Source organism: Corapipo altera, unplaced genomic scaffold (assembly GCF_003945725.1).
Source record: "Corapipo altera isolate COAL_440 unplaced genomic scaffold, ASM394572v1 70, whole genome shotgun sequence".
Taxonomy (NCBI): domain Eukaryota; kingdom Metazoa; phylum Chordata; class Aves; order Passeriformes; family Pipridae; genus Corapipo; species Corapipo altera.
Window position 1 is genome coordinate 251,989 of NW_020884911.1, and position 25,642 is coordinate 277,630.

General features: G+C 43.2%; 1 protein-coding gene across 6 annotated transcripts in view; it reads left to right on the forward strand.

Moving 5' to 3' along the window:
* The window catches only part of CFAP61 (cilia and flagella associated protein 61), a 98,392-nt gene that overhangs the window by 11,594 nt on the left and 61,156 nt on the right, over positions 1–25,642 (forward strand). For all 6 annotated transcript variants that reach the window (XM_027654002.1, XM_027654003.1, XM_027654000.1 and 3 more), the window contains 10 exons: positions 1,142–1,274; positions 3,227–3,380; positions 8,756–8,847; positions 9,188–9,375; positions 12,399–12,438; positions 13,932–14,071; positions 17,549–17,675; positions 17,968–18,045; positions 19,077–19,283; positions 21,123–21,257. In XM_027654002.1, coding sequence (XP_027509803.1) covers positions 1,142–1,274; positions 3,227–3,380; positions 8,756–8,847; positions 9,188–9,375; positions 12,399–12,438; positions 13,932–14,071; positions 17,549–17,675; positions 17,968–18,045; positions 19,077–19,283; positions 21,123–21,257 — 1,294 coding nt within the window. The remainder of the gene's footprint in view (positions 1–1,141; positions 1,275–3,226; positions 3,381–8,755; positions 8,848–9,187; positions 9,376–12,398; positions 12,439–13,931; positions 14,072–17,548; positions 17,676–17,967; positions 18,046–19,076; positions 19,284–21,122; positions 21,258–25,642) is intronic.

Sequence of the window (25,642 nt, forward strand, 5' to 3'; positions counted from 1 at the left end):
CGGGACGGGCTGTGCGGGGGGTCCGGCGGGAGCGCTCCCGGGACGGGTTTCCCCGGCACCTGCGGCTCCGGCCGGTCCCGAGCGGGCCGGCAGCGCTGCCGTGTCTCTTCCAGTAGACATAAATGTGTTCCCGGGCTTGAAGCGACTCTTCCTGATGCAATTCCTTTATCCCTGGGCCCGCCTGTCTCCAGCTGTGTTGGTGGCATAGCCGAGGTACCCTCCTGCTCCCTGCTCGGATGGTTTCCCGGCAGTGCAGTTTGTTCCTTCTGGAAGCCCAGAACAGCCCTGCTTTCTCTCTGCTGCTTTTGGTGCAGAACTGTTGGTTTCACTACTTAATTTCCAGCGTTTTTCTGAGAGGTAAATATAAGTGACTTCATGTTATTGACAGCAGTTCTGTGTTGGAGCTGGTTTGCCATCAGCCTTCAAGCCACGGTCCCAGGGTGTGTGACGGATGAATTGTCACTGCTTTGGTAAAAGCACTGGGACTTCTTCAGACTTATACTGGTCCTAGCTGGGAACAGCAGTTCAGTGGGAAAGAGTCTGACTGTTTAACTAAAAATCCATGCAGTTTGGGGGTCTGTGTAAGGGCACCACCATACCTTGGAGCAGCCACATGCTGTCAGGGAGAGCAGACTGGAGCAGTGCTCAGCACTGTGTTCCTGTACACCAAGGCTCTGTGTTCTTCCTTAGTGTTTTTGAGAATTGATTTTCTAAATTGCACTGATGTAGCTTTTTGAGATTTCTGCCAACTCTAGCCACCTGATGATTGGTCTCAGTGAATATAATTATTTTAAATGAGGCCTAAAGCCCTGGGCCACCTGACCTGAGATGCCTTAGACAGGAGTACTTGGAACTGAGCTTCCCTTGTATTTTGTTAGGGAAAGAAAAGTATGTGCATTGGGCAATCCAAGTCTTAGTTGGGTTGTGCTGCTCCTTGGGAGTGGTTCTGTTTCTCCTCTGGTGCTGAAACTCCCACTATAGTGCACTCTGGGGATGTGTTCTAGGTGAAATTACTTGTGGGTGCAGACTTTGGAACAGATATTTGTAATATTTCTCCATATTCTGCTAATGGAGCAGAAGAGAAACATCAGAACCTATTAATGGCAGAGCTGTAGGACATTACCTAATCTCTCTTTTGTAGGTTGGAAGACTATGATGATCTCATGCTAATCTGGACACCCCAAAGTAAGACTCTGAAAAAAACCTTTGGTGAACATCTCCTTGTTGATCTCATGGAACATCAAGATGAAGAAAATAAGGCAGCTGTTTGTGAGGTCGGTCTGCTGCGAGCTCTGGTTATCTCTGATGTTGGTGATGTCCTGAGTGGCAGCTCACTCTAGCTCAGGGAATGAAATGAGCAGCTCACCTGTGAAAGGTAGAGCTCATGATCTGCACCCACTTGGTGCCCTTCACAGTGCAGTTTGTGTCTGTCTTTAGGAGTGATACCTGCAGTTCAGAAATGAAGTAGCAATTCTTTGTTCTTATGTGGATTCTTTTAAAGCAGTTGGGACCACTTCACCATCGTGAAGAAACCATGTTGCCACATGGGTGGCATGCATCGTAGGTGACCTGTTTTCATTCCCAGAGAAAATGAATAGCCAGTAATCCTTTCACAGTTTAAAATGCTGTAGATTTTTTCCATCTCCTGGCTCAGACAGTCAGATTTTTGCTGAATTGGAGACAGAAACCCAGGAATTAATTTAAATAAGACAGAGGTGGTAATAATTGTCCTACTGAAAATTCCTGTTAAGGTTTTCCAGTGTTAGCAATTGTGCATGGTATTGCAAGGTGATAGGCAACATAACCTCCTTAATTCCTGAAGTCTGTTTTCTGTGGCAAATGGTTTTATAAAGCTGCAACATGTAATCACTGCCATTGGGAGCCAAATGGGAAACAATACACCATTAGTGTAATGGCACATTGCAAAGGGCTGTTGCTATAAATAATACATTTCAGTTGCATGTTCAGAGCTCCATGTGAGACCAACAAAAGGTGTTTCAGGCCCTCAGAGTTTGTCCTCGCTGCTGCCACGGATTGGGAAGGCGCCTCCACGCAAACCACGATGGTGCCAATTTTCCCTGCAGAGAATGAAGCTGGCAGCCTCTTTCTGCACATATGGTAGATGGATTGGTTAATCAGCCTCTGCTGAGCCTTGGGCCTGAAATTACATAGCAGCCAGGCAACTGTGGTGCCCCAGCTTTGTCGGTTACACAAACAAGGCAAACAAACAATCACTTGTTCGAGGGCAGAAAAATTAAAGTCATACTTTTTGGGGTCTTTACTGGAGTGCTGATGGCCTGATAAAACAGCTGTACAAAAGCAGCCCTTGAGTTTTCATTAGGTTTATAAAGGCTTTCATTATGTGCATTAAGGTGGAAAGAAAATATATTTTGATAATGTGTGTTTCGCCAGATAGTTGTGTACAGTACTAAAAATTGAAGAACTTCCTTCTAGACTCGTGTTAACTTAGACCCAGAAACCCCCCAGCAGGCCAGTTCTCCCTGCTCAGAGGGCCTTGCTGAGGACTGCAGCCTGCTGGGAACTCCAGCAGCAGTCACACACCCGGGGCACTGTGGGTTTCAGCATTGCAGGGGTGCTGCCACTTGCACGTTTGCCAGAGCAGTTTGGTTTGAAGACCAGCTCTTGGAGTTCTTCAGAACTCAAAAATGTTTAGCACTTGTAATTGCTGCAAATAATACACACCAAGTACTGTGTTAGGTACCATGTATATAATATAGAATTGCTTTCTTGAGTGAATAATCTTATAGGATAATAAAATACGCTTTTCAGTTTGTGCACAATTTTAGCTAGAAAGCAGTGTCCAAAAATGAGTCAACAATTACAGCTAGCTGCATCCAGGTTTTAATTCAACTGTACTGTAACTTAAAGCCAAATGATGCCTTTTTGGAGGTTTATTTTTTATTTGCTGTAACAAATGTTTTACTAAAATAATAGGTCACTATTTGGTCCATATATATAAACTTAATGCCCTTGCAAGTCATAGCTAACAGGAGGCTTAGAAATCCTCAGAGGTCCTAATACACACATTACAAGGAAAAAAATTAAAAAGCTTCTTTAGGTTTTGCTGAAATAGTTCCTTTATACTGTTCCGTTGTGCACAGTCAGAGATGGAATGCTAGCTTTTGTTTCAGAAGTTTTTTGTTCAATATTTTTTGTCCTGACCTAAATTCATGGGCTCTTTCGTGACGAGGCTTTTATATTTCAGGTTGATGGCACTGCAGTAGGATTCATGAGCTTATGTTCTCAAGTGAATGTTTCCTTGTTTCAAGAGTGTTTTGATTTAGGACCTTTCCATGGACTCTGTAAACAACATGCTGAAGATGTTCTCCAAGTGCCACGGAAGCCAAGTGTTCCAGAAGGTATCTGTATTCCAAAGTGCTAGATAGATTCAAGGTGTGTTAGTGTCTAGCTTCTGAGTAGGCTGTACAGAAGGTTAGAAAAGGATACAGGTTTACTAGCAAGAAAACACAAATTCACCTGTCTGTCTTGGAGCAGGTTGCCTGGGGTTTTTTAATTGAGGAGGGGAATTTTGTTAACTGATCTTGGACTCAGAAGCCACTGTTGTTTGTGGGGAGCTAGCCTGTGCCAGCTGTAGGATAAATGTGGGCTTCAAGTTTGAGAAAGCTGAAGCATGGGGTGTATTTTCTGTCAGTTAGATACAGTTGTGCTGTTCAATGAAGATCTGATTTTGAAGTCTGGTGTGTTGTCTGTCAGTAGCTGAGCAGCTGGTTACGCATGTCTGGTATGTTGTCCTCTTGACTCTCGTCTTATTGCCTTGCAGTTCAGCTTCTGCTGTCTTTGCTTATTGTTTGCAGTCTCCTGGGTTACAAGATTTTGGGAGATCAGGGACTGCATCTTGATTCTACTCTTATATTGGGCATGGTACAGCAACACATCTACAACCACCTTACCACAAGTGATAAAACCCATGAGTATGTCACCTGTTTGTACAACAGAAGTGTCACGTAAATGTTTTACAGTTGTCTTTATTTTTCAGTGTCACAGGGCTTTTTGTGCAGAAGGGGAACATTTTGCTGTCTACTAATTATCAGTAATGGAATAAAAAACCCCACCATTAGGTTATGTATCTGCTCGTCTGAACACAAAGCAGCAGGCAAAAAAGGCAACCAGGGAGCTGCAGGGCTGTTGCCAGCTGGTATCTCAGAGCTGGCAGTCACAGAACAGAAAAGGGAGAGGGGAAGGTTTTGGAGCTACTTCTGTGGACTTCCACTCCCCTGTAAAGAAGCATCTTGCACACAGGGGATGGAGGAAGCTGCCTGTCTCCTCCTGTACCATCCTGTGCTCCTGCAGCTTGAGGAGTATCAGCTCAGAAGAGGTGACAGACATAGGTAGGAACAGAAATGAGACTGAGGAGGAACAGAGATCACTCATGAGCTGGAGCCCCATCCTGGGCCATCTGCTCTGGGTGACCCTGCTTGAGCAAGGTGACCTCCAGGGCTCCCTCCCAGCCTTACCCATCCCCTGGCTGTTCCTGGTGTCTGCTTTCCTTCTCCAGGGACTGCAAGCTGTAGCCTGTGTTCTGCAGCAAATTCTGTGCTGCTGAGCTTTTCCCTGAGTATGTGGTTACTGGTTTAACAGTACAGCTGTTACACACTTTTTATTTAGGAAATCTATGAGACATGTTCTAACTGTGAGAACTTAGCATGAGCAGTCATTGTGTTCAGGTTCTTGTGAATCTGGCATCTGAGTGATTTTTCAGGAATTTTTTTAAGCAGCATGGTTAACAGTCCTGTGTGTTTATCTCGTTTTCCCTCTCCATTTAAAAACTATGTTAGTTTTGATGGTTGGTGCTAGTTTACAATGCTGTGGGTCACCTTCAGGTAAGACCTTGGTAAGACCCCTTTACTTGGAATGACAAGAGCAGCTCTGGGGAAAAAGAACTATTTGTAGACTTTCAAGTAGCTTGAGTTCAAATCGTTAATTGGTCTGACACCTGGGAAGAAACTTGAATGTCATAAGCTGAGAGCCTGGCTCTGGTGCTATTCCTGGAGAGAGAGCAACTAGAACTTTAATAGTAAAATTTGCTGTATACTGCTCAGGAACATTAAGTCTGTTATCACTGAATAGTAATTAAAATTATTGTTGTAGCTTTGCACACTTTAGAATATAAGCAATTATAAGATTAATATGTGTTGGTGTCCTGTAACAGTGTAAGTTGCTGTTTATACCTGCCAAAGAGTGTGGCCAAAAAGGAGAGATGAAACTAAAGGCTGTGGTAGTTGAATTTCAGAGAAAGGAAAAAGGAGACAAATCAAATATGTACTACTATTACTTGGATTTCTGATACCCGTTCAATAAGGCAGGAGCTTGTCACAAGAAATCTATTAGGGCTTATTGAGAATATGTGCTTTATAGGATGTCTGTCTGATAAGCAGCTTTTTTTTTTTGCTGCTTGTTACCTATTTGATTTATGGCCATAAACAAATTCTGCATTTTTCAAGCAGCTTGAATGAAAGGCTCTTTGCCTCTGATTTGGGTTTCATTATTACATGACCTGTGGCTTAAAATTCACTTCAGTATTCATTCATGAAAACTTTCTGGGAAAATGGTAATGTTTCATTTTTTTTCTTTTAAATTAAGAAGGGAAAGAAAAAAGCCCACTATTTTAAGAACTAAGTTTACTGTAAAAAAAATACTGACCAACTAATAAGCACCATTCCCCTCCTCTGACTTCTTAATTCTCTTTTCAAATTACATCTTCAATAAAATTGTCTTGTTTGGAGTGGGTTGGGTTTTTCTGTAAATGTAGAGCCACAGAAGAATTGCATCCCAGTAGTTCATTGTTAAGCCTTTCCAACATAAGGGCCGGCTTGTATCTTTGCAATCTATTCTGGTGTCAGTTCTGTCCAGGTTGTGGGTGTTGCAAACCCATGGCTGATCACATGAGGCTGTTCTGGTGAGTGCAGGGTTTCTGCAGGCCACTGCATTGGACACTGGCTGCCAGGCTGTGCCCTGCTGTGAAGGCAGTGGAGGTTCACTGACCTGACATCCATAGAGGATCTGGACTTTGCTTTATTGAATCTGATGGCTGGGAATTTAAAATGCAAGCTGCATTCCTTTGTACAGTAATTTTTATGTTTCTACATTTAAAAAGGATGCTTTCTCAAGCTCTTTAGCTTTTAAGTAGAGACTGCAGGTTGATATTATTTTTCCTTTCAAAATGTAATACTGAATAATAATGGAAGAGTATACAACAGTCTGTACTGATATGCCACTTAGGTTTCAGGGTAATTACAGTAATTTGGTCGTTACTCTATATGGCATCATGAATTAGTTGCTAGAAAACATGATGCAGTGGGAATGATTCAAGGGCTTTTCATCAGGCCTCATGGTGAACTGACTTCTTGATCCTGCTGACTGTACCTCAGCTAACAGCCCAGCAATCACAGAATTATTTTAATTTTCTTTTTGTTTGTGGTCCTTACTTGATGCAGTGTGACAGTATTGCTGCTCTTCCCAGTCACTCGTGTGCAGCGTGTGTGCAAACAGCGATGCAGCCGTGTCTGACAGGAGTGGATGGGGGAGCCATTAAAGATTTGCATTTTACTATAAAGTCAGAAACAACATATCAATATTTACATGACAACAAGAGACTTGTATTAATTAACTTCTGACACCTGCAAGGCTGTTTGTAATGAGAAATGGAGCTGGTTAATCAAGATGACATTTGATAATTTCTGTGAAGGCTCACATCTGTGGTACCCCAGAGAATCCAGGGCTCCTACCCCCCAGTGTTTCTCCTTGCCCTGCATGTTGTGTCTGCACTCCTTTTATTGACAGAGAAACAGATTTTCAGATAAAAGATTTTTTTTTTTCCAAATACTTTTCACTAAATTATTTTAAACCTTTGAGGTACTTAAAAAAAAAAAACAAAAGGTGCCCATTACTGTATGAAGAAATGCTTCTGTCTGTGAATGTAGCTCAGGGGGGTGTCCCAAGGCAAAGTTCAGAGAGTGGAGGGAAGAGTTCTGAAGACTTTGTTTTTTGTTCTTCCCGGAGCACAGAAGCTGACTTCCTTGTGTTCTTGGAGCTTTCAAATGCAAGGATGTCCTTGCCTGGTGTGTGTTCTGCAGCAGTGATACCCTACACCTGAAGAGCTTATTAGTTAAAATTTATTAGCAGGCTTTAGTTTTAAATATAAAACCAAACTGTGAATGTATCAGCAAAACTAGTGAGGTGGCAACTTAAGGAATGACAGAGCTGCTACCTGTAGGTTTAGGGGCTAAAAAGACAACAGCTGACCCTTGGCTTTGATAACTTTGGTGGGTATTTGGAGCAATATGTAGGGTTCCCTGCTATTTCAATATTTCTTTTCCAAGTTGATGATTAAAATAATTTTGGTCCATAACATTAAATGTGGCCTTTGATGCATTATCAGATGATTTCATGTTCTGAATACCATCCCCTCACATTTACTTTAGAGACATAATCCATCACCACATGGACTTGGGAACTGCTTTCTCTGGAGTGTGTAATATTTGCTGGAATGGCAGTTCCTGCTGTCTAGCAAGCAAGATGTTTTTATTAGGTTTTCTTAATATTTTAAATACTCACTCTAGATTTGGCCTTGACCAGGGGAGTGAATAGCAAACCCCAGTGTATAGTGATATTTACATAATATCCCTAAGATGTGCTTGCTTTGATTGGTTAAGCACTTGCCCAGGAATGCTGTATGAGTGCTGTGTATGTGTGTATATGTGTCTGTAGCATTGTGTATGTGTGTCTCAGCAGTTGGTGTTTAAATATTGATTCATGACAACTACAACTAACTTCATCCTTTCACCTTAGTTGTCTGTTTGCCCACAAAAACATGGTTCCTCAGGTGTGAGTGACCTGGCCTGCAATGTTACTGAGGATGGTGGGAAGATCTGTCAGCAGATTTCAACCTGGTTTCCATTGCTTTGGCTGTCAAGTGCCTTCTTGTGGGTTGCTTTTATTCCTTTTCACATTGCTGGTGTCTAAAAGCTTACCAAAGCCTGGGGTCACTACTGCTGTGGGAGTTCCTCATGCGTCTCAAGCAAGTATCTGTTTTTGGCACAAAAATCATACACAAAGTTGCAATGACTGACCAAATGCTTTCAAGCAGTTCCTTCAGCATGGAAGGAGAGTGGCACGGGAGAGAAGTTCTTAGAGGAAAAGGAGGAAATAGACAAAGAGCAACAACTTCTACACAGAGTAAAACAGCATTTAAAGGACTGATTAGGTTTAGCAATTGAGAAGCAAGTTGAAGTCCCTGCATCTTGTCCTTCTCTGCACCAGTAAGAGTTCTGACTCGGCCAGGTCTTAATCTGAATTTCACTTCTTTTAGGGGAACTAATCTGAGAATGAAGAGCCTTTGCTTGTCCTTGTGATCACGAGAAAATGAGTTAATGACAGGTGTGGGGTTTAAGATACCAATCAATACACTGACTCCTGTTTTTTCAGCTCAGATGGGGTAAAAATTTGGCATATAGTACGTGATTTAAGAATTACTTCCAAACTGTCTTGTTAGGTCTTATTTTACAACTAATTCCCTGGGGTTTTTTTGCTTAGAAATTGAATGGTCTAATGAAGTTCTAGACAAGCAGCTATAGGAGGGTCTGTATTAACTGTGGTTATTAAAAATATATCTCCTGATAGAGGTAGCCTTGCCTGTTCCAGCTATTGCTGTGGTTCTGAGGGTTAAACTCACTGTATTAAGCCTTATGCACTTAGTCTCTTTTTCTTTACTCAGGTGAAGATGAAAGCAACCAAACAAGTCAAAAAGCAGTGCCTGTTTCACGTGGGGACTCGGAACGTGTTCCTGGTCCAGATGCAGCTGTGCAGGTAATGCTGCTGTGCCCAGCAGTGCTGATCCCTCCTGGAACTGCCAAGGAGCAAGGCTGGCAGAGATGAGGACAGGCAGTACTGCTGATTTCCTGTCCCCTGCACGGGCCCACAGGTGCCTGCTGTGGTGCACAGATCAGAACCTGCTCTGGCTGGGCTCTGGAGGGAGGTGGGCACAGTCAGTGCTTGGGTGAACTTTCCCATCCAGTTCCTCTTGAGCAGCCAGGCAGCACAGGGGTGGGAATAAAGGGTCCCTGAGAGGAGAGACAGCACGGGGGCCTTAAATAATGAAAATACCTTCTGAAAAGTTGTAAGTAATTCTGTTTTGCTCCTGTTGCAGGAAGGTGAGGCCACGACTGTTTCCCAGACTGAGCTGCCATCGGATGATGGCAGCACCAGAGATGCGAAAGCCTCAGAGACACGTCCCTTTGAAACTGAGGAGGAAGGAGCTTTTCGTCCAGTGTACAGAGGAGCTTCCAATGCCTTCTGTATCCGTCTGTTATGTATTGATGAGGCCTATGAAACCAGGTGAGCATGAGCAGCCTGTTATCCTGCTGATGACCGCTGGCCAGGTTACATCTTTAGAGCGAACCAGAAAGCGACAGCACCTGCTGCAGTTGGGTGGGAGTTCTTCTGACCCCTTTTTCTGTCTGTTTCTTTTACCTTCAGTAATAACTTCTCATCTCTGATAGGCCTGTGGGGACATTTTTTGTTGGAAAAAAATGTTAGTTGAAGTTCCGGAAGAAGGCGTCGTCTTCCCTGAAGAAACACTAATTCCAAAGCTGACTAGCTGGGAGAGGAGCCAAATGTCACAGTACTAGTCATCTCCCTGGATGGGGCAATAAAACTGGTTTTTGCTCTGCAAGTCATTCTAAACACTCAGTCTCCCATCACTGAGAGGAATTGATTCCATATTCTAGGATCCACTACAGTGGGGAACAAAGGGTTTTTCTTTTAAGTTCATCAATGCTGACCTTGGACTCTTAGATCCTGGTGGATTAGAACAAGGCTGTAAATGGGGTATAAAAACTTATTTCCCAAATTTCTCTGTACACTTAGAAAGCAAACCTATATTCAATCACATCAGCAGAAGCTTCTTCAGGAACTTTGTCCCTTTCTGATCATAAACGAGCCCTGCTCTTTTTAGAGAACATACTTACACACTCAGGATCTTCCATGCTTTCAGATCCATGTCATGTCTGCAGACAGCAGGTGTCAGGAGTATCAGGTGTAAGGATTTCATAGATAATGAGTTGGACATCTATAGTGCTGTCTGAAAAACATCTTTCTGCTTGTAGTAGTAGTCATTTGTGACTGACAACTCCTGAACGTCTCTGGCTTAAAGCAAGTTTAGGAGTATACTTGATTAAGAATAAAAAGGAGAATTCCTTGAAAGCTAATTCTATTTATTAAGCTGTTTTTTTGACTAAGGAGGGGACCTACCCAAGGGGATTGAACTCTGAGTCTGGTACAAATGCAAACATCTGAAGTTACCAAATCAAACACGTGGCCTTGGTGCATATTTCCCAAGTGATACACCCAGTAATGTAGCTTGAGTTGGTTAGGAACTAGTTTAGAGAGAAATGCAGTGCTAGAAGTCTGTGCTGTACTTAAGAAAACACTGATCAGTGAATGTGCAATAGAACAATTACACTGCAGAAAGGCTGTTCCAGACAGTTAATTTATGGACAATCTAGTGTAAAATAAAATTCAAGCAGGATAATTACTGAAAAATAAAATAGCTATATTCTAATATAATACTGAGGTGAGGTATTTGCTCTGGAATGGCTCCATTATACTGAAATAGCAGTTTAAAGCTGTGATGGAGACCTGTGTCAGGAAATAATTTCCGTAGACTTCTCAAGTTCTCTGTCTGTAGTATCCTGCTTAGGATAAGATCTGTCCCTTTTTTTGCTCCCTTCTGACACTCTGTGTCTATCATTGTTTCTGTTCAAGACCTTTCTTGCTGCATTTATCATTCAGGGCTGTGATCCCAGTCTCTTTTCCCTGCAGACATCTCTGGAACAGTGTGGATTCCAAGATAGGTATCTAGAGAAGATAACATTCCTGTCTGAGCACTTCTCCTAAGATTAAGTCAGGCAAGATCCTCTCCTCACAGCTGAGGAATCTGTAGATCTGTTTTCAGATATTTTTCTTGTATGCTTCCCTGGCTTGCCTTTGCTTGATCCACCTGTTTATACAAGAAGAATTAGCAACGAAAATATGTGTAAAGGAGGGCAGGAAGTCATCCTGACTGCAGCTTGGAATCTTGTCCCAGGGGAACTCCTGCTGACCCTGCAGAACCTGGGCCCAGAAATAGCAGTTGAGTTGAAGTGTAGGTGTGATTGCATCTTAGCCCTGAGGGAAGTTTGCTCCTGGGGAATTGTTACCCAGTAAAGCTGCTAAATGTTTCCATCTCCTAAATCCAGAATTATGTGGTTTGTTAGTGCACTGAGAGTGAAATTCGAAGGAACTGAACTGCTGGTTTATCTGCAGATATTTAATACCTTTCTGAGCCCCCTGAGAAGTCTTACACTTCCATGCTTGTGGTCCTTGCTACCAAGAAGGTACTGGATACCAGAGAGAGAAAACTACATTGCAGTGGCATTTTCCTTTCCCCTGCTTAGCTATTCTATTAAGTAGTTTTAAACATGTATTATATGGGTGAATAGAATACCCCCATCCTGATCTGTCCTTACAGCTTTAAGTTTTCATTCAAACATAGATATTGTAATTAGAAACTTTCTCTTTTCAGTTAGATTATTGAGGTAATTAAAGGGAACTTAGAGGTCTTGGGGAAGGGATTTATCAGTGGTTTTAGGTAATGTATCTGTAGTGAACATCTTCAAAAGATAGATTTTTACAATGGAAAACTATTTTATAAAGCTTCATCTTAACTTTGGGCTTAGAGCTATTTGATATCCTTATACATGGGAGAAACAGGAAGGATTTGCTAGTTTCTCACTCTCATGTAGTTTTAAACTGAAATGTCACAATTTGCTGTTACCATGGAGAAGAGAGTGGGATTATTCTAAGTCAGTAGGTGAGAAGTGGAAAGAAGTGTTCAAAAACAATTCAAAGTATTGATGTTCCTGTTAGTCTGCTAAAGCACATCTGACAGGTTTTCCTGAGTGGAAAGTCACAGAGCTCTTGCTACTCTGGCTGTTATGGAATAGAACAACTACTGTTGTAACCTCAGTGTTTGCTATATACCAGTGCTGCTGTGACAGTCCAGGAATGGCTTCTGAAAAGCTTGGAGTCAACAGGATGAGAGCCAATGGTTGGGGTTTTTTTCCGCTTTCAGTGAAGAGCCTCTTGTTTTGGTGTGATGTCAAACCTTCTGGTTATTCTTGTTAATAGTGGTGCTTTACGTACTAGAAGTCACAAATTGCTGTGCAGCATGCACGTCAGTAGTTGCTTATTGATGATCACTCAGGACTGTCTGATTAGCTGTGAGTAAATGTTCCTGCACTTACAGGGCTGTAAATATCACAGTGTATAGGCTCTGACTGATCTGTGCTTTATTGACCAATGTCTGCTCTCGGTTGCAGGTCACTGGATTTTTTGCATTATGCTTTTGAGGTTTTCCCGGTGAGTATAATGGAGGTTCTAAGGCTTGTGTGTGTGGGTGGTGGGACAGCAGTGCAGTTGGCAGCCAGAGAGAGGGTTTGGGAGTCAGTGCCCACGGGAGTGTGCTGTGCCTGGTTACCCTGGGCTGAGTTACTCCTCTCCTTGGCTACTTCTGGACTTTATGGATTGCATACCAAAGTTCTTTGTCTATCATAGAATCCCAAAATGGTTTGGTTTGCAAAGGACTTTAAAGACCATCTCTTTCCACACCCCTGCCATGGGCAGGGACACCTTCCACTATCCCAGGTTGCTCCAAGCCTTGTCCAATGTGGCCTTGGACTCTTCCAGGGATGGGACAGCCACAGCTTCTCTGGGCAACCTGTGCCATGGCCTCCCCACCCTCACAGCTGATAATTTTTTCTTAATATCTGATTTAAAGCTACTCTGTTCGTTTGAAGCCATTCACCCTTGTTCTGTCTCTCCATGTCCTTGTAAATAGTTTTTCTAGTTTGTTCTGTAGGGACCTCTCAGAGATGCCAGTTTAGAGAAGAAATGCTTCAAACTCCTTTAAAAACATGTATAGATCCAGACTGTACCTAAATTAAAAATAAAATCAGGGAAAATTATATTAGGTGGAGTTAAAGCCTATAAAAGTGGTATTAGGGAGCTCCATAGTATTTGCCTGTGGACTGAACAGCATTGCTGTGAATTCAGACACTGGTGGAAGGGAGCACTTGAACAGTAATGGACAGTTATTTGTGGCAGGCAGATTTATCTCCTGAGGATACTCTTCTTCCTCAGAGAGCATTTGATGGAGACTCCTGTGTTGGTTTGCACCTCTGCAGCCTTTACAGCACAGCTCTCTGGACAACTGCATGGACTGCCCATGCAGTGTCTGTGTGTGTATGGACACCAGCAGTGACAGCTTTGGGACAGGCTGGCCGTGGCTGTGGCCATACAGACTGGTGTTCCTAGTCTGCTGTGCCTGCAGTGCAAACCAAGCTGTGCCTGCACACTGGCTCTGCAGGATTGTGGCATGTGCTGCACTTGGCCACGGTCACACTTGGCTGCAAGGGATCCCAGGCAGACACATTGTCCTGAGCTTGTGCTGCAGAAGGAAAGTAAGGTAGAAAAAAGGATCTTTTAAGGGAAAAGATAAGTGTGGGCAGGGAGATGATGTTCCTGCTAGGCAGTTGGACCAGAGGGTCATTGTAAGTCCCTTCCAGCTGAAATATTCTACTGAGTTAAAAAAGAGTGGAGGAAGGAGGGGGAATGGAAAAAGGGGACTGCTAGGGAATATCAGGATATCAGTTAGTGAGTCTTTACTATAGGGGCTAAAAGACCCAATTCTGTGAGCCCATCAGTTCCTTTGTGCTGTGCAGGCAGAGCAGTGCCTGGGGGAGTGTGCAGTGTAAGCCCCATGATCAGTGTTGTCCGTCTGCTCTAGCCAGGGGGGTTTGTGTAAAGCTTACACAGATCACCAAGAGCCTTTCTTTGCTGCAAATCTTTTTCAGGACAGAGACTTCTGTGTCATCCTGGTGCCACATCATGTGCTGGAGTTCCCCCTGCTGCAGAGTTTTGCTCGAGCTGTCCCTTTCTGTACGTCCAGCCTGGGCCGTGAGCTGTTCGTGTTGCACCGTGCGGGATTGCTCACGTGAGTGTGTGCCTGGGGACAGCACTGCTGGGCTCTGAATGCTGGGGGATAGACTTGCACCAGGCAACCTGACACCACAGGGGTGTGCCTTTGCTATCCCAGCCCAACCAGGTGGTTCTGCAAGGTATGACAGAACATCTTGTAAAGATGGAAGCTTCTCCAATGGCACAGAACTGTGCCTGAAGCAATGGGGAGCAGAGCTAAATACCTCAGTCTGCAGTAGCAGCACTGCAGCTGTCTTTGCTGCCTGTCCTGGGGTGCATGCCAGGCCCAGTCAGCTGCATCTCCACAGCACTATATGAGATAGCACATGAACAGTATTATATTTGTTTGTAGTGAAATGAAGTAGTAACTGACATGACTTTTTTAATGAAACAAAGCCGATGTAATCACAAGTGTGAAAGCAAGCAGTCTTCTGATGCCAGCACTGTGTATAGTTCCCTTTAAGTAAACCCAAAGTTCAGTGAGAGGATTCCTTTAAAATTTGTGTGTACAGTGCTCAGGTCAGTAAGATGAATGTTGTTGCAGACCAGCAGCTCCTTGGAGTTCCTGTACTGTGGGCCAAGGCCAGTAGAGGAACACAGTGTTGTTTGGCATCTGGTATATGGGTCAGGCTGTGTGACATTGATACCTGATAGCCTGGTACAGATTTAATTCTTGGAAACGTGCTATGGCTCTTAAGAGAACTGCAGTGCATGTTTCTGGAACATGCAGAACACAGCAGTAACCTCATTGAGTACCTGTTTTATAACACTTCTCTCTTATTTTTGGTGTTGCATCACTTATTTCATGCCTTCAGTTTCTGTGACTCTCTGAATGCTTCTGTAGGTGGAGATACTGGTGAACTGGGGCAGCAGACCTTTCTTGCTGTGACTTCTGTTATGTGGAGTGAGTGTTCCAAAGCTTTGTTTGTATATCACACATATCCTGGCCCAAACACCAAGCTTAAATTGTGGCACAGTTGGAGACTTTCTCTTTCTTTGTGTCTTAATGTAGCTAAATACTGTGTGGTTTCAGAGAAATACTCCTGGTTTAATTGCATACTTGATCATCTTTGGTGGTACACAAATAGCTCATGCAGGACCTGGCCAGCTACTCTTGGACCTGTGCAGAAGCTTTTTACCCTGGGATGAAATTGGGCTTCTGGGTCCTGTGTAAGAATCCAGCTGGCTGGAGAGAAAGCCACTGGAGTAATTCCTGGTAGTCTCAGGCACAGCTGCTCAGTAATACACCAGTAGGGTTGGGAGTCATATGTCCTCCTGTGATTTTGATCAAAATTAAACTGGTTATGGAGGTTTTTCAAAAAACCCTCACAATTCCGATTAAACTGTGCATATTCCAAATGACACCAGCCCTTCCATGAAAACAAAATAGAATCATTAGTAGCATTTTCCAAATCCCCCTGCAGCTGTGCAGGATAGTAAGGAAAAATAGCTGTTCATTGAGGTTCAGGATCAGAAGAGCTTTGGAAGAGCCCAGATGATGCTTTTGGAAAGTTTCTGGAGAACAAAACCCACAGGGTTCAGCAGCACATACTCTCCTGGAAATAAGTGAAATCTGAGAAAGTAAAAGATGAATATATTGTACTTGCACCAGTGGCTTTCAGAAGCATGTGAGTGAAAAGAAAGTCACAGAAAATGGATTAAAAGAAAAAACAGGGGTAAGAAGATGGGAATATGAGGACGTGAAAGGGCAAAGTCACAAGAGGCACAGACACAAAATGAGCTCCTGATTAGTACAGATTGTAAAAGGAATAAAAAAAAGTGTTAAGTACACAAAAAGCAAGAGTGGAGCAAATGGAAGTGTGAGTCTGCTACTTAACAGTGAAGGAGAAAAAAATAACAGATGACAAGGTATAGGCTGAGATGCCTAATGGATACTTTCCCTCAATTTTCACTAAAAAGCATAATAGTGCCCTGGTCTCTGAGCAGTCAAAGGACTTGGGCGTGTAGAATGAGTTAATTCATTGCTGGGAGAGAAATGAGTACAGATCTTGGGTAGCCCTTCCTCCTGTTTCGTGCTCACAGTGGAGCAGTGTTTATTTAAAAAGAAAAAAAAGAACAGTTTCACCTTTTTGCATGTTTTTGTCACGTTAAAGATGTAGTTCCTTATTGGCACAACTGCCTTCCCTGGGCATGGGTGGGGAGCAAAGCTTGTGGGTTGGGCTCGGGAGGGGCCTGCTCAGGGGCTGCAGGGTGACCTGTGGTGCTGGTCCTGCTGGCCATCATCCTCCTCACGTGTTTGGGCTTGCAGTTAATGGGGGACATGCCTTAGAAACTGGGGAAGCTAAGCTGATGCTTGCTTAGTTCAGGATTAGTTTGCCATTTAGTAATCAAATGTATGTTTTTGAGCACTCAGAAATGGTCAGTGGATTGAGCTGTGAAACTTCCCATAACACACCAGATACTTGGTAGGTTTGGGGTTTTTTGAAGTACCAGTGCTGTTCATTAAACCCATTCCACAGGATCCATCTCCAAGTGAGCGGGACTGAGGCTGAAGAATAGCACACCTGCTTTTAATTGGAGGCAAAAAGAATGGGAATGAAAATTATACTGTATGAATTTCAAGTTTTTAACTGTTGGTGAAAGAACTCAAGTTTGGGAAGTGAAGCTGTAGTTCAGTCCCTTGAACAGCACTCTACAAGTGTTTGTTACACCAGCTCTGTGTAACCAGGAAGGGTCACTGCCTTTAACAGGCAGTGGGAGAGTTTCTCAACTGCTGTGGACTGCCACTGTGAAGGGAATTTTGCTGCTCATTAGTGGGTGGGAAGATGTTTCCTCACAGTGTCTAAAGGAGCTAAGTGCCAGACCATTGCTGTCTGTGGCTAACATGCATGCACTGCGTAGGCATTCTGACACTGTGTCACTGCTCTGTGACTACTAATTGGCACTCTGTGCTTCTCAGAGGTGTTCCAGTCATGGAAATTTATCCTTGTGCTACTGTTTGGAGAACCAGGGCAGAACAAAAATGTTAGTAATTTGTTCTTGGGGAAATTCATGTTCCTGCCTTGTGTACCATTTCCAAGGATGACAGCTGGCTGTTTTATCTCTCTTCCCTTTTTTCTTTTACTTGCCTTTCTCTGTTGTTCTCCTTTCCCCATGTGCAGCAGTGTGTAGTTACAGATTCCACATTGACTTTAAGGTTCTCTGCCTCCCTATTCTGCCAACTCTTACTCACATGAAGGCAGGTGATACCTGTGGTTATGGGTCATCATTTGCCATGTGAGACAGGGCTATAGGTGCACAAAAACTGAGTGTTTAATAGCAGATAAAGCAGGATTCTGGGGCTGTCTCAAGCAGATGCTCTGTGATATCTTCTCTTACCGTGCAATAGGTAATGTCTGCATTTAGAACAACAGTCACTTAGCAAACAGTTTCAACTTCTGCAAGATGTGGGAGATTCTTGTGGAGGGCGTGTTGTCTTAAGCCTGGCAATCGTCTTTACTTTGTCACAGTGAACCTTAATTCTGTTTTTTAGGTCATTTAACGTAAGAAGGGCAACAACCAACGACCTACTTGGTGTCAAAACGCTTGTTGAAACCCTTAGCTTGAGTGAAAGGATATGGAATGACTGCAAGATATTCACTCAGGCTCGCAGGGATCCCGTGAGTATTTGTTGCAAACATGGGTACAATTCTTTCCTAAGATCAGGACCGAACCCAGACTGTAGTGGCTGAGTTTGTAACACTCCTGTAGATCCAAACTGAAACTTCATTGTGGGAAAGGTCTGTGTGTCCAGAGTCCAGCCATACACACTGCTCAAACAGTGCCCCTTGTGGGGAGCACACTGGTTTAACTGGGATGGTGCACTGGGAGGAGGGTGGTTTCAACTGTGACTGTTACTGTTCAAAGGCATCTGCTGAAATCACGTGTGTACCTGTTGCTTTTGCCTTGCAGGATGGGATGCCAGTACAGGCTTTTGTAGCAGAAGTTTTGGATCAAATTGTCGGTGTTTCTGTCATTAGGGATGAAATGGTAAATTCTGTTTGTGTTCCATGAGCGCTGTCACTTGGCCCTCACACTAAAGGCTGAATTTTGTGCTTGCCACTATGTTTGCCTAACAGTGTCTGTAAAAATACTGCTTCTAGAAACTCCCTGTCTCTCTGTCCTGACTATGTACAATGTATTGCTCCCCTTCTCTCACGTGACTGGCACACAAATATAGAAATCATCCTGTTATTTGCAAGAAGTTGCTGATGTGTTGTGGAAGTTTGCCTCCTGCACTTTTTTGGTGCTCTAGTGCAAAGCCATTCTGCCTCTAAATATATTTAATCACTAATTTCTCCTGTAATTTCCCAGTCAATAAGCCACACCTGCTGTAAAAAGCAGTAGTTCTTCTAGATTTACTTCTATAACTTTTTTTCCAGCAGTAGGTTGAATGATTGTGAATCACACACTATAAAACAAAGGACAGCATGTGCTCTAATGGAGTACAAAAAAGCATATTGCACATTATTATTGAAAAGTAAACATTCTCTAAGGCTTACCTGTGTGGCATTCTGCTAGGACTGAAAAGGTGATTTTAGATTGTTCAGCAACTCTAATGCTCAGTTTTCAAAATAAAGTAGTCAGTCGTTTTCCAAAATAGCTCTTAGTTCAATTAAGAGCATTGAGATAAGAGGATATATTGAGTGTATAAACTTGCAAAAATCAGCTTATCAGTTCAACAGGGAAGACTTGTTGGAGGGTATTTCTGATACAGCTCCCTCTAGAGTTCCCTTTTTCAGCTGGAATTTGGTGAGAGGGCAGTCTGGGCTTCTCTCTCTTGAACCCAGCAAAATCTGTGTCAGACGGTGGGGAGGGGTCAGGTCTCCATCCCTTACAAACGAGGGCAGACAAGCTGCAAGAATAGGTTTTGATACAATGAAATTTAATTGAGAACAAAGGCATTTGATGTCAGTGTTCGAATGTTCCTTAATTGATAGGAAGTGACTCATTGGCCCTTGCTAAAATCCTGCCAAGGTAGCTGCTGATCACTGCTGATTTCCAACTGTTTCACTTTCCAGGATATCGAATATGTTCGATCACGTTACAACATTGAAGATTTTATTAATTTTAATTGCCACCAGCAAGAAGAACATGGACATCTTTGCCACTTTGTCTTAAATCCTGTATTTCATCGCTATACAAAACACTTTCTAAAGGAGATTCTTCGCTTGGCACACAAATCTGCTCTTTACTATCCCATTTATCCACAGTATGTGGAAGGCAAGGTAAGGAGAAGATAATTTGTTTCTTGTATTAAATACTGCTGCCTTTGCTCACTTTATTTTTTTTCTTTGCTTCTGTGAATGACTGCAAACAGGAGTTTTTGTGGCAACCTGCAGCAAACTACTTTGTTCTTTTTGCCTGACATAATCTGCACTTGTAGGCAGAGCTGTCACCTAGTGGGGCTGGTCTGTGACATGTGAGTCCAGACTCACCAGTGTCTTGAGGAAGCTTCTGGGGGAACAGAGATTGGAAGTGTCCTTGGCCTTGGCTCTTTGCCTAGCATGAGGATAATGTACCCTGAGTAAATGCAAAGGATAATCTTAAACACATACTGCTGACTTGAAAACTCTTCAAAAGCGATTTAGGTGCTCTAGACTCAACAAAAGTCAGTGGGACTCAAGCACCTCACTGGCTTTGAAAATGGGACTTGTATTTCTGCAAGTGTCACAGGAGAGCCATAAGAACTGGATCTCTCCTAACAGAGAAAATCCATTTCTGAGGACAATGTAATATGTGGAAGCAAACCCGAAGATTCTTTCAGAAATAGTCACATGTGCTGTGTCATTGGTCTCAAAGAAGGGAACACAAGGTAAAACTTGCAGGCCTGTGTAGCCATCTAGAGTTACCATCTGGCCCAGGCTGATCAGCCGGGCTCCTGCCAGCACTGCTGCAAACACAGGGTGTGTCCCGAGGGCAGTTCATCCCCCGGTCACCCCTGCCTGTCTCAGGACAGACAGAACTGCCCCTGCAGCTCGGGGGCTCTGCATGGCTGGCTGCACTGAGCACCTGGGCTTTAGATGGTAACTGAGATGGATTCTGTCCTTGGGGACTTGGGTGGTTTTGAAATCACCACCGGTTCTCCTGTAGGAATTTTTCCAGGTTAGACCTGGGTACATTTGCAGAAGAATGTGTTTTCCTGTGCGCCTCTGGAGTTGTGTTAAGTGTTCCCTTGTGGAACCTATGTCCCCGTGTAGCATTAGGTTCTGAGGTTCTGAAGAGGCACTTACAGAAATGCAGTTCAATGGCAGTGGATGGATGAAAAAAGTTAAGCCTTACTAATGATTGCAGTTTGGCCTGTTTCCTGGCTAGAGTTCCTCTAAATTACTTTAGCTTGTCATTGCTCTAATAAGTGGTAAATGGGATGTTTTACTCAGTTTTCAACATAGTAACATTTAATATTTGTGGATTGAATGGCACTTGAGTGTAACTTAGTTTTCATTAGTGTTCATCCTGTATTTCTTGTAATTCTCTTATTTCTTTTTCCCTTTCATGTTGTAAATTATGCCAGAGCTAGTCATGCTGTAATAGACAGATACAGCTATTTCTAATGATCCAGGCTGCTCACATGAGCATTAGGGTTTTGTTCACTTCAAATTTCTGCTCGTTTATTAACATTTATCACTTGGATGAACTAGACATTTCAGTCAGTATAGAATTTCTATATAAATTCATCACTGTTCTTTGCCAAGCAGACAAAGGTTAGTAGTGAGCAGATAACATGGCTTAATGAGGTCAAATCAAGCTGATTCATGATCACTATGGAGAAAAATATCCTCCTGGGGAAAATACTTGTGCTGAAAAATCCCATAAACCAAACCACTTGTTTATCTGTCATTCCCACAGAGATAGTAATGTAATTACTCTCATAATTATCTTCATTAGTGTCAGGAATTATCTGCAATTCATTCCTCTGCTCTGAGTATGTTTGTTTATTTGCTGATTTTTGTCTCAGATTTAGCCAACAGAGCTAAGAATTGTGTGCTTGCAGAGCCATGCCGCAGACATCTGTGCTGCCCTGTTCTGACATCCTCTCTGCTGAAATATGGATCGCTGTCTTTCAGCTCCAGAGCCCCTGTGCCCATTCCCTGACATCTGCCCTTCATTACATGGCTCCCGTGCGGCCCAGACGACAGATTGTCTATCCTCTGCAAGAGCTTGGCATGAACGCTCCGTCAGAGCGGCTCTCCAAGGATCAGGTGGGTGACAGAAGCAGCAGCAGGCAGGGGGCACGGTGCCAGCTCGTGCAGGGTTTGGCAGATGGGATGGCATTACCGGCCGAGTGGTGATGGGCTGCTCCTTAATTACACGGCCGGGGTGTCCAGACCCTCCCAGTGCCTGCTCTGCCGCTGGGCTGGGCTGGCACACCCGGCACACTGCAGCCACTGGGCAGGACTCTGCTTGCACTGGGGCAGCACCTTGTCATGAGGGTACAGTCAAACTCCCAGCACGTCAGAGGTGCTCTGCCTTGCTGTTCTGCCCTTCTTCCTGCTAAGTTTATTTCGGGGTTGTGCTCAGCAAATGGAAGAAAGACAGTGCCATGCTTCTGACTCTGTCTGCAGAAATTGCTTAACTCAACTTTTACTTTTCAGTGCTGAAGTCAGGTTTCTTCCATGCACGAGACCAACCCTCAAAGAACACTTCAAAACACCAAGTTGATTTAACAGCAAAGGAAGAGATTGGTTTTGTTACCAAAACTTCTTATTTCTGTAGAACTGGTGCAGTCTGGAGGTTCTAACTGAAAAGTGTCTTAAAGTTTCATCTGTTACATCACACCTGATTCTCTTACATTTTTAAGTAACTAAAATTTGATGTGTGGATGATTCCTCAAAAGAGTAACCAGTGAAGCTAAAATGTTAGGGAAAACACCATTAGTGATAGATCCTCTCTGTAGGTAGCTGTAATTTCATGGAGAAACATAATTAGGGAGCTTTATGTCTGTACTAACTTCAGTTGGCTGAGATGGGTTCCCATATAATATTTTTAGTGCTGTCCTTTTCTCAGTCAGTAGGTTTTGGCACCCAAAACTTAATTAGGCAGCAGTTGGCAAAGCAAAATCCAAAAGATGGCTGAGGCTGTTGAGTTTGGCTTTGAACAGTCTTCCCTCCACATGCACGTCCCTGCCTTTCTCTTCTCTGCAGAATGAACTGTCTGATGCTTTTCTTTAAACTACTTTTTATTTTATCTTTAAAGTGAGCTGTTGCTCTCTTACTAAAAGAGCTCATCTTAGCATTTTCGTTGAAGCTGGAAAATCTCAGACTTCCTGTGTTTGAAAGACTTGCAAATATGTTGTCTTCTCTGTTCCCAGATTCTTCCTGAGGTTTTCTGCGAGTTGTAGATAGTGACATAATTGTTTAAAATCTCAGAAGTTGAATTTCTATTTAATAATGTGAGATTTTCATTAAAACATTTTCTGACAAAAATCCCCCCAAAGGCTGTCACTGTGTAAGTATCCACGCATCTGCCCCAGCATGAATTATGGATTTCTGACAGACTGTGCTCTATCAGAATGGACATCTGGGGCTGAGTGCTGGATGGTAACTTGAGGATAAAGCTCATCTGCTACTGCTGCTGACTTTTCTGAAGTACTGAGAATCTGAAACCACATGAAGTTAAATTGACTCTTGTGTCGAGTGACTGGAGTGACCTTTGGCCACTGTATGTTGGGAAGCTTTGTAGCATAAGGAGTAGCCTGCCCCAACCCGGGGGGTACTCGCAGCAGGAAGGAGCTGGTCTGTAGCTCAGGGAGCAGCCAGGCATAAGGCACCTGCCCTCTCTCTGCTCAGAGTCTTGTCAAGGAAGATTGATCCCCATCAATGATCTTGCACTGCCCTGCCAAATCCTGCAGTGAAGTTACAAATGAACCGAGGTGTGTTTTGTAAATTAATATAACCAGATTTCAATAGGCATGAAGTTACTCTCTTTCTGCCTTTTTGTAATGATTCAAAAGACCCTCTGTAAACAGCAAGGTGCAATCTGTGTGACAAAGAGCAACGTGTCCCACTGAGGAGATAAATGTGATAGCTCTGCAGATTGGCAAAGCTGAGAATTGTCACCTTAAAAAGTGCTGAGACTAGGTCAAGTGTATTTTGGTTGTAGAACATGCTAACAGGCTAGCAAGTGAGGGAAAAGGGACATGGGAAAGCAGTGTTTTAAGGGAAACTTAGAGAAGAGAGGAAGAAAGGTGGAAGGCAAAGAGTCTGGAGCAGGAATTGGTTGGAAGATGTCTGAAGCCAGCACCTGCATAGCAGTAAGGATACACTTTGTCCTATCATCTTTGTTTTGGTGGTTTTAAACATGATCGGGGCAGGATCTTGCAGGATGTTGAGATCTGGGCAAGCAGAGATTCCTGGCAGTGGAGACTGTTCCTCATTTCTTTATTTCACACCTATACCAACTCATCAAGCTGGTTTGAGCTGAGGGGGCTTTGCCCTCTGCTATTTGAAAGCACCTCTTCCAGATGTGAACCAGTGCCCGTTTTGCTCCTGAGAGCTGGAGGACAGGTTATTGCTGTAATTGCTGCTTAGGAGAGCTCTGCAATGGTGGCAGCCTTTGTCATGTGAACTACAAGATAAAGATTGTAAATACAAGGCAGTTCAGAAATGTAAAATTTTCATTGACTGCCTGCCCTAATTGATTGCTTGAGTATCTGTTGCTTGTAATGGAGATAATTGTAGTGATATTCTTGCTTTGATATCCACAAGATGCCCCTTGATATTGAGCCATCAACATCTGCCTCTCATCTACTGCTTTTTCAGCTGCCTTCCTCTTGTTCCAGCCGTTTTTGAGCTCTTGCTCTCCTGTTCTAGCTGCAAAGTGTGTTTTTCCCCAGTAACAGCTTGTGGCTGAGCAGCTCAGCCATGCGGTGTCCGAGCACAGCTCCTGGGCTGTGTGTGGGTCTCTGTGGGCCACCAGTGGCTCAGGATCTCAGTGAGTGTGCAGAGGGAGCCCTGGGCATTATACTTGCTGTCTCCCACTGCAGTCCTCTGGAATGGCACAGATGCTGCCCATGGAATTCTCATCTGGCCCTGGAAGTGCCTGGACTTGGGGATACCTGCTGAGCAGCAGGTGCAGCAGAGGTGCCACGTCTTAGCTCAGAATTTCCCTTGCCACACTCTGGGGGTTCAGGGCACAGACCTGACAGAGCTCCTGCCTGCTCGTTAGATCAAACACTCCATACAGCTGTTCCAAAGCAAAAGGAAATCTCTGATTTTTGTGTTCTGAATCAGCAACCAGTGCTGAAGCGCCAATTGGCAGAAGATCCAAAGATTCAAGCTCTTAATTCCCCTAGTGTTAAAACAGATTAGATTATTATTGTGGTTTGCACATCTGTCAGTCATTTCAGTCATGTTACATTAAAAACCAGTTGGTTACAACAGAATTGTGAATACCTTATAAAGTGCTGCTGGCCTTTACAGTGCATGTCATTATTGATGGAGTAGAAAACTATAGATAATTAAATAATTTTTAATGATTTCTTCATAAATAAACAATTTGTAAACTTGTTTGCTTTCTCACCATCTGGGAGCATTCTGTTCTCCATCTGCTTCATGTAATTATCAATGTTAAGGGAAGAATAGGTGATATAATTAACAAGAATAACTGATCCACAATGAAGAACAAAAATGTCACACATCTGTTGAATTATTTCCTTGTTTTTGCCCTTTCATTATTATTCATGCTATTGGGTTTATTATGTTTTTATTTCATGGCTGCATTCAGGCTGTCGGGTTTTATTGTGCAGTTTAGAATTGGTTGTTCTTCTCTAGCTCATAAAAAGATGGAACAGTTGCAGAAGCCCATGAAGTGTAGTATAAATTTATTTTGGAAAAAAACCCTCCCAAACCCAATGAAAAATACCAACCCTTTCTCAGTTAATTTCATACATTTCGAGTGGTATTCCAGGGGCACTACAGGAAATGTTCATATCAGAACAAGAAGTGGTGAGTGCAGGAGGGTCAGGCAAAGAGCTGGAGTTGGGTGCTCAGCCCAGCTTGGAGTGCTCTGAGCCTGTCCCCTGGAAACTTGTTCAGGAGTTGGGAATTGCTGGGGGACAGGATAGGTGTCCATCTCTCAGGGAGAGTATCTGCACAGCAGGGAGTTCTCCTGTTTGTCTGGGAAAAATTGAAGCTTAACCCCAGAAGCAATGGTAGATGTTAGTGTGAGGTTCAGGAAGGAACTGGAATACAGGGCACTGTGAACCCAGCAGTTTTCAGTGCAGTGTGCAGGTATTTGTGTGTTTGTGTGATTCCATGCTCATGCTTATGACAAGTGCTAAGAATAGAAGGCCTGAGAGAATTTAAAATATTAATTAAAACAATGAAATGAGAGAAAATGCTTATAGAATGTTTTTGTGCAGTGTGTCATTGCTTTTAGATTCACTTTAGAACTTGTTCCATTGCAGTGTATGTTCACGTGTACGTGCTCAAATGATTTATGAGTGTAAGAATCATCCTGACTCATTCTCTATCCTGGGAGCTTTTTATGTCTGTTATAAAGTTGCAGGACTTTAATAAAACAGAATATGTTTACCATGTTTTCTAAAAATAGAAATTAACTATCAGGTAAAACAGGGAAAAAAAAT